Source organism: Porites lutea, chromosome 4 (assembly GCF_958299795.1).
Source record: "Porites lutea chromosome 4, jaPorLute2.1, whole genome shotgun sequence".
Taxonomy (NCBI): Eukaryota; Metazoa; Cnidaria; class Anthozoa; order Scleractinia; family Poritidae; genus Porites; species Porites lutea.
The window spans coordinates 25565683-25579456 of NC_133204.1; the positions used below are offsets into that span (position 1 = coordinate 25565683).

Genomic DNA, 13774 nt, shown 5'->3' on the forward strand with positions numbered 1-13774 from the left:
CGTCGTACAGTGTCTTGTTTAAAGGTTGACTCTAGATATTTGCTAAGGGAAGGATCAAGGAGAAAGTCAGAGAAACGGTTGTTCAGTCTTTTTTTTGTTTTTGTTTGTTTTTTTTTTTTTATTTCTGTTGACAGCTACGTTCGGACTAAAGTTGAAATAAAAGAATTCGTTGTACAAGTGAAGGTCCCCTTCCTAACCGCAGAGAATCTTCAAGGACATGACCGGAAAACCACAGGCTTTACAATGGATTCGTAAATAGGACCCTCTATCAATCCCTGTTCCGATCTTCATCCATTACGTCCCATTTTGGCACTTTTTTGAGATGAAGGGATTCCCATGCTGGGTGACCGATAGACAGCGTTTTGGTATTATATTGATACGACTGAGCTAGGCGAGCACATGGTGAACGCCAGTTTTAATTTCAGGATGTGACGTAATACATGCACTGTATAACATCTTTCTTCCGAGGGAAAGGTACATGCGTCATGAAAAACTTGTACTAAAATGTAATGGCTGGTTGCTGAGATGCTGATCTTCGTTGGCAGGTCTGCTCTCGGATGGGTCAGTGGTCTGCGCAGCGTCAGCTTGCGGGAACGTCTTATAATTATGGTGACATCCAAATCCTACTGTCTAAACCGAAAACAAATTATAATAACAAAAGAGCAAAGACAAAAAAATCAAGTCGCCGTTTTGTTGTTATAGTTTATCAGATTTTGGGACTGAGGAGGTTCTCTTGGGCCCGTTTATTGAACAGGTAGAATGTCTGGCTTAGACGGAATTGCATATCACGCAGGTGGATGCGGTTTCTGCAACTAGTGCCTACATTTCCCTTAACGAGACAATTGCTAGGGGCTATATTTTCTATAACACTCTAGGCTTCCAGTCGCTTAGGGTGCCTTAACTCGCACTGGTTTTCCAGTTGCTAGACTACGTAGTTTTTGCACTATGGTCATGATAGTGCCAGGAACGCTTTCTTTTGCGCATCGCTTGAGATGTCACTGTGGACTGGACTTCAGGTTTGTACAGCGATTCCTTGCACGGCAAACATGATCTTCTTCTCTGTGACATAAGGCGCTGGACTGGAGAACTGCCTTATAAGGGAGTGGATAAATTTATCCATTCAGTGATAGCCTTCCATAGATCTGCTTCTTGATTGTTGGCTTTACTAATGATGGACTCCATTTTCTTGACTATTCAGCCTCGCAGAACGTGACATGTTGGATGTCCCAGTCACGAGCAAAATTTCAGAATTACACAGAGCCACAATACATACATACATTTTTTCACGTCCCCCACGGGGATTTTTTGAAATAAAACAAGACATAAAAAGATTCTGCTGTCTAAAACTTAAAATACAGGAGGTTGGATTAATTAAGTACCTACTGATTAAGGTATTTATTACTGGGTTCTTATGCTAGTTGTGTTCTGTGATGTTATAAATTCAGTTAGAGTTTATTAGAAGTCTTTTCGTCATCATGCATAGTCTTAAATTGCGCAAGCGATTGACTTATTTTGATATTTTGAAGGGGGAATGAAACTCTTGCTCCAACTTTCGCGCAATAACTCGATTGGAAACGCTTGCTACGCAAGCAATCATCATCGCGCTTCATATTGGGTGGGAATGATAATTCTTTTCCCGCGTCACACTGGTCTATTCTGAGTGGCAAGGTAATCTCTGCAAGAACACTCTCGCCCACGCAGAAGGGGATTGCAACTTATTATCTGGCCATCCGCTCATAATCAGTGACATAAGAATTTGAACTGAGGTGACCTTGCTGTTTTTTAGACGGATTTGCTCCAGACGCCTGTCTATGACGAAGACTGCTTCTTCCTGGTTGGTCCCTTGAAGTTCTTTGCGAAAACTGTCGTCTTGGCTGAATTGAAATATCAGGGACTCAGGTGAGTCTGTTTTGGTTACGAGTTTAGGGAAGAGCAGCTCGGGAAAGTGTCACTAGTGAACATTCGAGGGCCGCACTTGTACAAAACCTTTAAGGGATACTTCTGTAGTCGCAGTCTTATCGATAAAGGCGTTTGGGGCTTATGAGGATTGAAAGATTGGTTGTCTGTTAGGCCACAGAGGGGTTTGCATACGGCGCTGAGCTGTGGCAGGAACTTGGAAAGGTAGGTAACTACTCCTATCAGTCGTTGAACCCTCTTATACAGTTGTTGAACGGGACACTTTAGCGGCAGCTTGAAGACGTTCTGATCTTAGTATGTGGCCTATGTTTGTTTTTTATCGGGCTTGAAGCGTATTTGTTTTTTAGATCATATATTAGATCACTGAGATGTGTTCTAGACCTTAAAGGTATTTGTTACGTCGCCTTTTGAATTTCTCGAGCGCAGGTTTGGTTCCAAAGACATTTGTAGCTACCGATCACGAAACAGAGTGTTCAAGAGGTCGTGGAGTACGCAGAGAGTTCACCTGGGACAACTCGTCGGAATAATTCTTTGGCATCTACAACAGAGACGACTTCAGTTTTAGTTAGCTTAGGTGCATTATCCTACACGTTGGGTGTTGCATAATCGTTTCTGACAAATTCCCCTTATTCAGATGTACAGGACCTAGACACAGTCTTAGTTTATTAAGATTTCTCCCCGTAACCTAATTACTGATCTAGGGGGTCGGCTTTGTCACTTTAGCAATAACAACCATGGTTTTTCAGCTCTTATTCTTGCTTTTTAGCTCGTCTGGAACAGGCACGCATTTTGGGTTTTCTTGGACTGATTTGGCATTGAGATGCATGTCTATGTGATAGGTAGCAGGTAGCTGACTAAGACTATGAATACATCTCGATAGTCATAAAGGATTTGCTCTAGACTAAGTGGACGTTGGCCGCTGCTGTGGTGAATATAAGCTTCTAAGCTTCAGAGGCTCTTTCTAAAAGTTTACATGTCGACGCAGGTTTAACAATTTCGAATTGTACTTTGTTTCGCAAAGCATTAGCTTTGCAGTTTCGTGCTGCCTATGGGGTACATCCAGAGCTAGTCTCAATGGAAAGGATTAGCTCAGAAACAGATCGAATAATACAAATGAAAGTTCACATGTCTTTATCTGAATATCACCTTTATATTCCTGGCCGGTTAAGAGGGCGTTTTTTTCTAGTTTCAGACTTGGAGGTAACATCCACTAAATAAGAATTAAAGGCTGGCTGCAGGGAAAACGACTCCATCTTCAAGCGAAGCGCTATGAACTCCTGAATATTCCACTGTTCCCCTCCAAATTGCGATTGCAAAACTGTAGGCAACATGTTTCTTGTATCTTGCTCGCTTGCTTTCCTTAAGCCACAAAATACTTGTTAAGTTTCCTGAGGATAACATCAGCATCTTTCTTCTTCGGTCACAGGGAGATTGGTGCAGACATGAAGACATCCTCCTCCAATAATCGATAACAGCGTGGCAGCGACATTGGTTTTGTCTTTCTGATCCAGTTTCGTAGTAGAAGCGTAGTCCTTTCAGTTGTCTTTAAAAAAACTTCCAGTTGGATGCTTAATCTTCTGGCATGTCCATTTTGGAAGGCGGTGAAAACATCAATTGTGGCATGCTTACTCATACCACGGTAAACAGCTAAAACTTCGAAGCGGTCTGAGCGTGAATTAGTCGAGAACAAGGTCTTTACGTCCCACTCGTTCAATAAATTGAGCAAAATTAAATGCCTTAATTTGTAGTGGTGTCTAATAATGCTGGCTTGAGCGTTGTTTGAGTGAAAATCCCGCCTCGAAACACAATGTCATGAGCAAAATATATTTTTCTCAAAAGCAATAAGTTAGGATCATGTGGGATCATGTGAAGTCCGGCATTTGACGCAGACCTTTCACCCACAGCCATTTCGAATTCAGAAGAGAAGTAGTGATTAAGAATGTTTCCGTAACTGTTTGGTAAGACCGAGTATCCTGGGGCTGCAAGAACGCCTTGTACACTTTGTCTGCAGGCGAATATTTTGTTCCGATTGGTTATCTTTGAGTATCTGAACACGTGGAAGTTTAAGATGGGGGATCTGTTTGAGGCCATGAGGTAATTTGAATGTCTAATGAAAACATAAGGTCACGTGAATTACCTTGGCTTTGGCATCTCTGGAAGGACCATTAACCCTCAAAGTTTTCCTAGAAATTAAGGAGTGGGAGGTCGGGGGTTTTTGTGGTTGGGGGGGGGGGGGAGCCAGCATCCATTCATGTTCCAAAAATATCAGCAAAGGCCGATAAGAAAAAGATTAACCTGGATATAATATCCAGTTGGCATGAAGGTCTCCCACATTGAAGTCTATCAAAAGTGGTTTTTCCTGTGAGTTCGTACGAAGTGAACTGGGGAGCCTTCATGAGCATTATGAAGCATTATCGTGGACAGCTACTGAAATTAACAAAAGTGTTTATCACTGTTCAAATGCCACTGCTGACGTAATAATCATCAAAACCGAAATATTTTTAAAAAATAATCCCAAAACCAACCTGGTATTGCTCCAGTGCATGATATTCGTCTGTTTTCAACATAGCAACCTGGCCTTACTTTTTGTCCTGAACTGCTGCAGTAAAAGTCAATGCCGTTTTCTTTCCAGTGGTCACCATCGTAATACAATTTACCATTCCATCTGCAAGCTTAACATGAAAAAGTTTCGTTCAATTGATTTTTTTAAAACAAATATATAATTATTTACTTTTCAAAGATAGATCAATTTAAGGTGATTCCTTAGTAAAAGAACGTAACATAGATTGTAGATGGAACTTGGTTCACTGATGTAACAAGTCAAGAAGATGATAAAAAAGTAATAAAAAGTGGGGGTCACCGTACTCGTTTTGACGCCACAATGCTGACAAATACGGCTATTTAGGACCCTTTTACAAAAACCGCGCGCAGCCCAAAATTAGACAAAAGGAGAGATTTTTTCGATGATGCATGTGGTATTGCACAGAATTTGACTTTAATGTATTGTTTATCCACTTACCTACCAGAAAAATGCCTTTTAATGCCCTTGTTTTTACTTTACGCTTCAAAGTAGAATTAAATTGGACACGCTCTATTCGACCCGTGATAGCTCAATCCGTACAATTTAGTAAAATTGCCAAAAAACTTAACATAGATTTGTGCCAATTTTTTTCTCACCGAAAGGAAGCACTGTCCTTATTAAAATCATGAAATAAAAAATGGGGGTCACCGAACTCGTTTTTGTGGTAGAGCTGCAGAAAGTGCGCACCAAATGCATTTTCTCCGATTTTGAGAGAGGACTGGGGCGAGTTTCAAAATAGAATGTATGTGAAAGGGGGAAAAAAGTATTAAAAAATACGTTTTTACAGTATTTACATCGAGATATCACATTTAGGACACAATGTGATAAAGAGAGCGTTTAAATGAAAATCAAAGTAAGTAAGCACAAGTTAAACATCCACTATCGACGTTTTCCGAGAGGAAGTCGAACTCAGCAACACGCGTACTGCTTACGTTATGCACATTCCCAACACATTGAGTCTCACCTCGGCAAGAAACAACAGTAAGCAAAAATTCTAATAGCGTTTCTCTCAAGTCAACTCATTTTAGTAAGGTTATTTCACATGCACTTTTTTACGGCGGCCATCTTGTTATGCGCAGTAAGAGATGCGCAGTGCAAAACCAGGGAATCACCTTAAAAGGCTATAATTTTGTGCAGAATTTAATACCAGAAATTTTTTTGTCTATTTTTTATCCACTGGGAGGAGATTTGCACAGATTACGACGTTATAAACCTTTTAACACAGGCTTACAATTGTCACTGAGCTCATTACCGCTTCTATATAAACTGACTAAAATAACTGAAGCAACACGCAAGTTTCGGCTGTCATTTCTTGTGATCCTTAGGTTCCTGATACTTCATCAGGCCTTCATCCAAGCTGTTAAGGGCATAAGGAAACCTCAGCGCGCTACTTATTCCAATCATCTTAGTGACGACTTCGTCTGGGATTCCTTTTATGAAATTTTTCGACACCGAAGTAAACTTCCTTCTCTCGATCAATGATCAGTGAGAACCAAAAAAACAGCTGCGACATCATCTTGCCTGCAAAACACAGTCATCCCCACCACCTCTGCTACACGAAAAAGAAACTAAAACTAAACCTGGCCATCTTGACAGGTTTTCCTACGAAATCGCAAAGCTCGCACCGCAAAAAGAAACCGAGACCTTACAAATTCAACGAATGGATATACAACTCGCAAAGCTTAAATCACAACGTGACAACGCCAAATGTTTCTGTAACACAACCTCTCAAATTAAAAAAATCTTCAGTGAGATTTTGGGCTCCTCAATAGACATTGGATCCTCAAGAGTGGCTCCAGATATTTGCTCCAGAGTGAGGTGAGCCAAATTATTTCATCAATTGTCTCGGACTGAATTTTCAACGTGATATGCTGTCATATTAAAGAATTGCGACTATGCTTCTTATGGTACTCACAGGATTCAACAAATTGTCAACGGAGCGTTCTTTTCACTACGAAGGGGTGAGAAAAATCAAACTGGGCCTTGCAACTCTTGACTCCTTAAAAATAAAGAACATTCACATTCCGCGACAATAGCTTCTAAAGACAGCGCGAAGCCCCTACCTACCATTAGCCGGCGGCACTGACCATATGCAAGCCAACTATCCCCAGAAACCAAATCATTGACTAGGTAGGTAGGCAGATTATTTATTTAAAACTCGGTAAAATCTTCAGTAATAATAGAGTAAAAATCTAATTACAATTAATTAGACTAAAAACTATCGACATACTGTTTTACAAGACTGCCGAGTGAGAGTCCGACGACTCAAATAGATGATTGATTTGCTCTTTAAATTTCCTGACTGATTTAATTTCTCTCACATTTTCAGGTAAAGAGTTCCACAACAAAGCACCGCTGTCACTGGAACTTCGTTTCAAGTAGTTAGTACGTGGCCTGGGCAACGTCAATTTATGAAAGGAATTGCGCAAATCATAGTCTGTGCTTCGTTCGTGAAATAGGTTCTGCAAGTACACTGGAGCTTGTTCATTTAGAGATTTAAACATCATTATTGCTTTATGCTTCTTTCTCCTTATAACTAATTTGTCCCATTTGAGTATATCAAGAAGCGGGCTCGAGCTAGTCCCATAGTTGGCCTTTAAAATTACTCTAGCTGCACGGTTCTGTAACTTTTGTAATTTGTGACTCAGTTGATCACTTAAGCCATCCCAAACGAGGCTACAGTAATCAAAGTGAGGTTGAACTAAGGAGTTATAGACTAGCACCGCAGTAGATTGGGAGATAGGGGGCCTGATACGTCTAAGGGCACCTATAGCCGAAGTTACCTTCTTACACAATTCGTTAACATGATTAGACCAGGAAACCCGATTGTCGATAATGAGACCTAATGATTTTGCGTGATCAACATTGCTGATAACTTGGTCTTCTAGTTTGATGTTTATTTCGTTATGGCTTTCCGCAAGAAGCTTCTGGCGAGAGCCAATAACCATAATTTCGGTTTTCGCAACATTAAGACTAAGCTTATTAGCTTTTAGCCAACAGTGAAGGTTCAGTAGTTCTAAGTTAGTCTCTTGTTCAAGGTCAGCTAGAGAGGAACCAGAAATGGTAATAGTTGCGAACATTTCGAACATTTCTAGTAGAACCGGATCTCACCCGTCATTTGATCACGCTGCACACGAAACCCCAAGGTCCTTAAGATCGAAGTCCTTTTCCACTTCCTTGACCCGTTCCTTCTGGTTCCCGGACCCCTGGATAGGAAACACGGTTGACTGATTACCACGATACCACTCTCTGCGATTTTTTTGGAGCTCGGCTAGTTATTCCTATAATACCCCGACCACGGTTAGGTTACCTTACCACCCAATGTCGTTGAGGCACATCTCTACAATGAACGCAGCTAAAACTCCCTTTGTGGTCTATTTCAAATCAATCCACTAACTAAAAAAATATTATTTTAATTATTTTTTTAACAGATCAAACGTCAGGATTCTAACACCGCTTTGGCCAGATTTGAATCACACAAACCAAATACACACAAAAAAAACGTTTCATGTCGCTATGTGTTCCGGAGCGAGACAAAATAGGAATAGTAAGCTTGGTAAACTTGTACTACAAACAACTACATGCAGCGTAAGTGTTTTAGGGCTATACGCCTAACTTACCATAACAAATTCCTTTATTTTCTTTCACAAAGGAGGCCACATTACAATTCGTCTGGTTGCAGTGTTCGATGAATTTCTGATCAGTCGGTAAACTCTCCGAAAGCCGAAGGAATGATACAAATTCTACTGTTCTGGAACAATGAATCTTTCTCCGCGCGCATGAGCACTTCATGCAGGGACCAACAGACCACGTGGTCCCTTCAAAGTACTGATTGAAGTCCTCATCTTGACACGTGACAGCTGATAATGAAATGGAAACAGATAAGAAAAAATATGCGGCTATTTTCTCGGGAAGATTACTAGTTTAGGCTTTAGGCGAAACCTGTAGCAGTCTTGAGTTTTCTTTAATTTCCTGCGATGATAAAAAGGATTGTTTTTCTCTGTAAAGTAACAATTTTCAAAAGTCCGTCTTTGCTGATATGGTAAATGCTTTTATTAGAGAGTGACCAGAATTGGTTCTATAAGGTTTAAAATCTAAAACGAGAAAAAGAGAGACCTCTGCAGTGGTCAATGATTTAACGGATTGAGTATAACGAGGCTGCACCTGATGAACAATTATCTATATCAATATTTCGTGAGCAATTGGTTGCGTTTCTGCATCGAGAGCTATCTGAATCCAGCTGACGGCCACTGGGACAGTAAGTCAGGTTTCCTCTCATTTGACTTCCTATCTCCTCCAGCACTAGGAAAAGAGGATGAAAGTAGAGGTATGCATGAGTAAGAGGCTGGGGCTACATTGCAATGAAAATCGGTCATTGAAAGAAAATGGCTACCAAAAATTGGGAATGTCTATATGCGGCACTTTTAAACACATTTGCATGAAAAAATGATCAAAAAACTACATAACCTTTATGATAAAAAGAATGTGTCCCCTGTAACCGTACAAGAATTGAAATTTTTCTTCTTTCCACAAGCCACTGTTTCAGCACATACTTGACGGATTAGTTTAAAATCTGATATGATTACACTTTTGGTCTTTTTAATGAGACGGAGGACAAGAACGAAGTCATTAGGTAATATAAATACCTCTTCCCCAGTTCCCTACTCTTTTTCTTTTAGGTTCTAAAGCCATAACATCATGATAAAACAATTACTCTAACCCTCCAAATTTATGAAAATGTGAACAACAATGCTTAATCTTTCTGGATGCTTCTATTTCTTAACATGACCACTGATATTTTTGTTCTAGAATTAACTTGTGCTTCCGGAAATCATTAAGTAAGAGATCAAGCGCCACAATCTTGAACAACACATGCAATTTATATTTCATTTAAAAGTCCCCTCGAAAGTTTACCCTGCGAGCAGAGAATACTTTTCCACGATATTTACTGAGGTGAGAATAGTAGCACGACAGTATGTATCGTAAAAGAGGACCTCTGCTTGTAACGGGTAGCGAAAGTTAAAACCACCTCGATGTTAGCTTGTTCAGCATAATAAGCACGCCACCACGTGAAAGTACACCTCATAAACGAATAAACTAAGGAATGATTGTTAGAATTAGATCAAGCATGAGCGAGCCAGCTTAGACAAAAACACGCAATACCTGAGCATTCTGAAGCACAGCATATAGCTCCATTGTATACATAACAGACAGGCCTGGTCATCGAGGGACAGTATTCTGAATTACGTACTCCAGGGAAGTAAAAGGTGCATCCTTCGAACATCCAAGTTTGGCCCTCAAATATTATCCCTTTATTCTCTACCAACTCAGCGGCTTGAAAAAAAAAACAAAAAAGAAATGAGCAGCTTCAATACTTTACGTTTATTACGCACTAGTTTGATTTGGTAATGTTATCAGGGTTATGGCGTTATGTGGAAGTATGTTGGTTAAATGCGCAGTTTGCGTTGCTGTTCATATGATAATTCGAAAAGTATTTGAGCCGGAGGAAGACTCTTCTAGTACCGGCACAGAGAATGTATACAATGACCTTAATTAATTTAAGAAAGATACATTTTTTGTGTATTAAAACGGAAATCTCTTATTCACGGTAATAACCACCCGGCTTCCGTCCTCTGGCGTACAAATGACCTAGGGCCAGTGGCTGCTAACATTTGACATTCAGCCTTCTCAACTCTAAATGTCAATACCAAACGTTGCTAGTTACGAACAACTTTATGCAACTGGCCCCTAGAGAATAACTAGCAATCACTGGATTCAGCTACTGTATGATTCATATCATACCATGCAAAGCCCAATACAATAATTGCTTTATTATTCATTTAAAATAATTCGAACTCAGTCAATAAAAGATGACTTTTAACTCCGTAGTTTCAGGTTATCAAGAGATGTTTATCCTAGAAGAAAAATTTTAATAGCAGTTGTCATCCGTTGAAAAGGATTTTTACTATTCATGCTATGTTGTTAGGCAGCAGTTCGGGCATTTCTCCTTCGCATCTTCCGCCATTTTCTACAGCTCTGCCAAAACAGCTCAGCTACCGCGCCTTCTGATGTACTTTTTTCTGTCGACATCTGTACAACTAAGGTCATTTGTACCGATATCGGCAAATATTGTCCAAATTTGGTCATCGCTAGCTGATTATGAAGAATTAACCAGCTGATATGAGCCAATCAGGAACGGAAAAATATTTTGAATGAAGTTTGGGCGAAAGGAGTGCTGATGCCACAATCCAAAGGCTTCTAATAGTAATCTTTTTAACACGTCTGAACAGTATTTTAAAAGATCTCCTCTCTACAGGAGTTACACTATTGAATATTTTTGAGACAAATTCTAACAAATCCGTTGCCTTGCCTAAGTAAGAGATATGACAGATATGAAGTGAGATAAGAAATAGCCGGCGAATGGTAAGCACAGAAGTTTGTCTCTGACGTTTGCTGATGGTCCTCTGCATGAATTAAACCATTCAGTGAAATACTGGTTGATTTAGAAATACTTCAAAAAAAATGGGTCAATTGCCTTTATAATTCTTCGCGAAGCGAGAGCCCTAAGGCCACTTAGCGAGGTAGAAACACGAGTTGGGTATTATCTAGCTTGCTGCGAACCAAGTATTTCTAGTCTTACCATGACACCACTCTCTGTTTTCCCGTACAAACTTCAGGACGCTACAGGATGGCTGAGTACAGTTCTGTGCATGGCTGTAAATACTTCGGAAATATCCTGGAAAGTTGATGGTTAAGTCTCTTTTACATGTTGTTAAGCCACCTTTGCAATGGCAACTGAGACACGGAGAAACTTTCCATCCCTTAACTCTGTCCTTTATTATGAAAGTACCACCTTCCTCGTCATAACAAATAACTAAAATTGAATGACAAAGTAATTTTGCATAAACTTAGACTGTGTACACTTTTAGTCTTTTAGGGTTATAGAGTGACTTTTTCAGCTGTGCGTTAAGCTGGGTGTTGGAAAACCGATATTAGAAACATCCCTTTGTTTTAAAGGGTAGAAATGTTATCAGTGTGCCCCGATAGCTGATCCAAAGAAACTGTGCAAATGTGTATTATTTGCTGAAGGAAAACCTATCAATACTCATTTTTCGGCTAGGTTTATACTCGTTAGGTTCTCTCACATTGACTCCCAACTTACGTAAATTACTGAATATATTAAGGTCAGTCGTTAAAGACTATTAATGAAGGAAAAACTAACAATGAGAACAAATAACCAGTAACCCCTGGCAATAGTTCACAAATAGAAAGGTCATCAGGATAAATGGAAGTAATCGTGGAAATCAGATAATTTCAATTTATCTGATTTGAACATGCATACAGTACCGCAAATGATCCCCGACCGCAAATGGTCCCCAAAAGAGACCGCAAATGATCCCGTGAAAAGTAGAGGAATCAGATAATTTCAATTTATCTGATTTGAACATGCATACAGTACCGCAAATGATCCCCGATCGCAAATGGTCCCCAAAAGAGACCGCAAATGATCCCGTGAAAAGTAGAGGAATGGAATGGATTTCAGGCGTGGATGGTGAATGGTGCTGAGGAATTGAACAATACGTAAAACAATGAAATGAATTAAAACGATAAACAACCGTTTTTCTTCTTTAGGCGATTGTTTCTCCTTTGTTTTTCGCATTGATGTTTCTTTCTGTGAAAATTTAAGACAAGAGGGACGTCAAACAGGAAACTAGTCTTTTTTTTACCATAGAGAAATACGAAAATATGAACCCGCATAAATTTATCACTCTGTACAGGTTTTCGGTTTATTTCAAAATAGTAGCAACTACAGCTGGTGAAAAGGACGTTATCGGCTCTAGTGTGTGTATTCATTTCTAGTGCCTTTGCTGCTGGAGACAGTGACAAAGACACAAAATCAGGGTATGAGATACGAAACGAGTTAGCGTAATTTTTTGTGCCTATATCAGAATTCTCTAAAGGGGGACCACAATAGAGCGGAATTTTTATGTGTGGACCGGTTTCAGAGACTTTCGCGGTTACAAGTTGATACTGAGTATCCGATAGATTGGATTGTGAAATTTCTTCCTAAAAATATTATTTCTAATTTAACCTCGGTATGTTGGAATTAAGTCTATTTTATCTTTAATGTTAATCAGTAATTAAGCAAGACACTACGTTGCTGAGCAGGTCAAGAGCTATTTCCTTTTTTTAAAGATACTTCTTAATTTTTATTTCTTAGTATTTGCATTTATTTGTGCTTCATTGATTGAACAAAGTTGTATATGGTGTTTTACAGTTACTCTCTTTTTTGCAATTTTTTTGTGAGGCCAGATTTAATCCATTTAGTTCTTTTTGTTGTGATGATAAACTGGACACAGTAACTTGAATCCAATGGAGATCATTTACGGTTGAGGATCATTTGCGGTACGGTACATGCTTTCACTGTGTGTGCGCCCCTGTCTTTGTTTATGTACTGCTGACGCCACGATTTTAAAGCTTCTTATGCATGTCAGTATTTCTCATGTAAATCTTCAAACGGTGTGGTTGTTTTACTATAAGGAACAAGGGAATAGTGATAGTAAAAGCGAAATATGGGTACTGACAGCTCTCCTTGCATTAGAATTATGGTCACGTTTTAGTGAAGTTAAAGTCTGAGAAAATTATTCTCTCTTTTTTGTTTGGTGTGGACTGTTAATTCTAGGCAAGAAAATATCAATAACACAAGACTTCATACACACCATTTTCACATCCTTTTTCGTCTGATCCATCCGGGCATTCCTCGATTCCATTACAGAGATGAATGTCCCGGATATAAAGTCCCTCGCTTTCGCAGCCGATTAAGTTGTCTCTACTATCGCTGAAGGCTAAAATAAGGAGGGAAAAGGACTTGTTGATCTTCAAAACATTCTTTAAAAGGACACATCGATTTTTTTGCATCTAAAAATCGTAATAACTCGTAATAAACAAATCCTAGGTATAACAATAACTGCAGAGCACCACTTAAGGTGAACCTTAAAAGTCCCTCTGCAATACTTTAAAACTAATTTCTCACCTTTGCAAGCACTGAAGGTTTGTGTTTCTTGTGATGTGCAACCTTCACAAGTCGGAAATACTGAGACGTTATATAGTCCGTAAGTTATACTGATAATCGTTTGAGTGCAGTTGATGGTACCATTGCTGCAAGTGCATTCCACGCAGGAACCGTTCATCCAGGTCTCCATATTCTTTCGAAATATTCCTTTAATATCCTGGCACATGGGCTTAGGTAAACTATCGCAAATTACAAAGTTGTTG

The 13774-nt window shown here is 39.5% G+C and overlaps 2 protein-coding genes across 2 annotated transcripts in view; both read right to left on the reverse strand.

The window, feature by feature from the left end:
- The window catches only part of LOC140934448 (uncharacterized), a 14500-nt gene extending 6168 nt beyond the window's left edge, over positions 1-8332 (reverse strand). The window contains exons 1-2 of the mRNA XM_073384072.1: positions 8119-8332; positions 4443-4589 (exon numbers count right to left, since the gene is read on the reverse strand). Coding sequence (XP_073240173.1) covers positions 4443-4589; positions 8119-8290 — 319 coding nt within the window. The 5' untranslated portion in view covers positions 8291-8332. The remainder of the gene's footprint in view (positions 1-4442; positions 4590-8118) is intronic.
- A 301-nt stretch (positions 8333-8633) lies between these two features.
- Positions 8634-13774, reverse strand: LOC140934449 (uncharacterized). Its single transcript, XM_073384073.1, has 5 exons — positions 13533-13774; positions 13219-13344; positions 11139-11372; positions 9662-9832; positions 8634-8800 (listed from the first exon to the last, which is right to left on the reverse strand). The coding sequence occupies exons 1-5, from the start codon at positions 13735-13737 to the stop codon at positions 8634-8636; spliced, it is 903 nt and encodes a 300-aa protein (XP_073240174.1). The 5' UTR covers positions 13738-13774.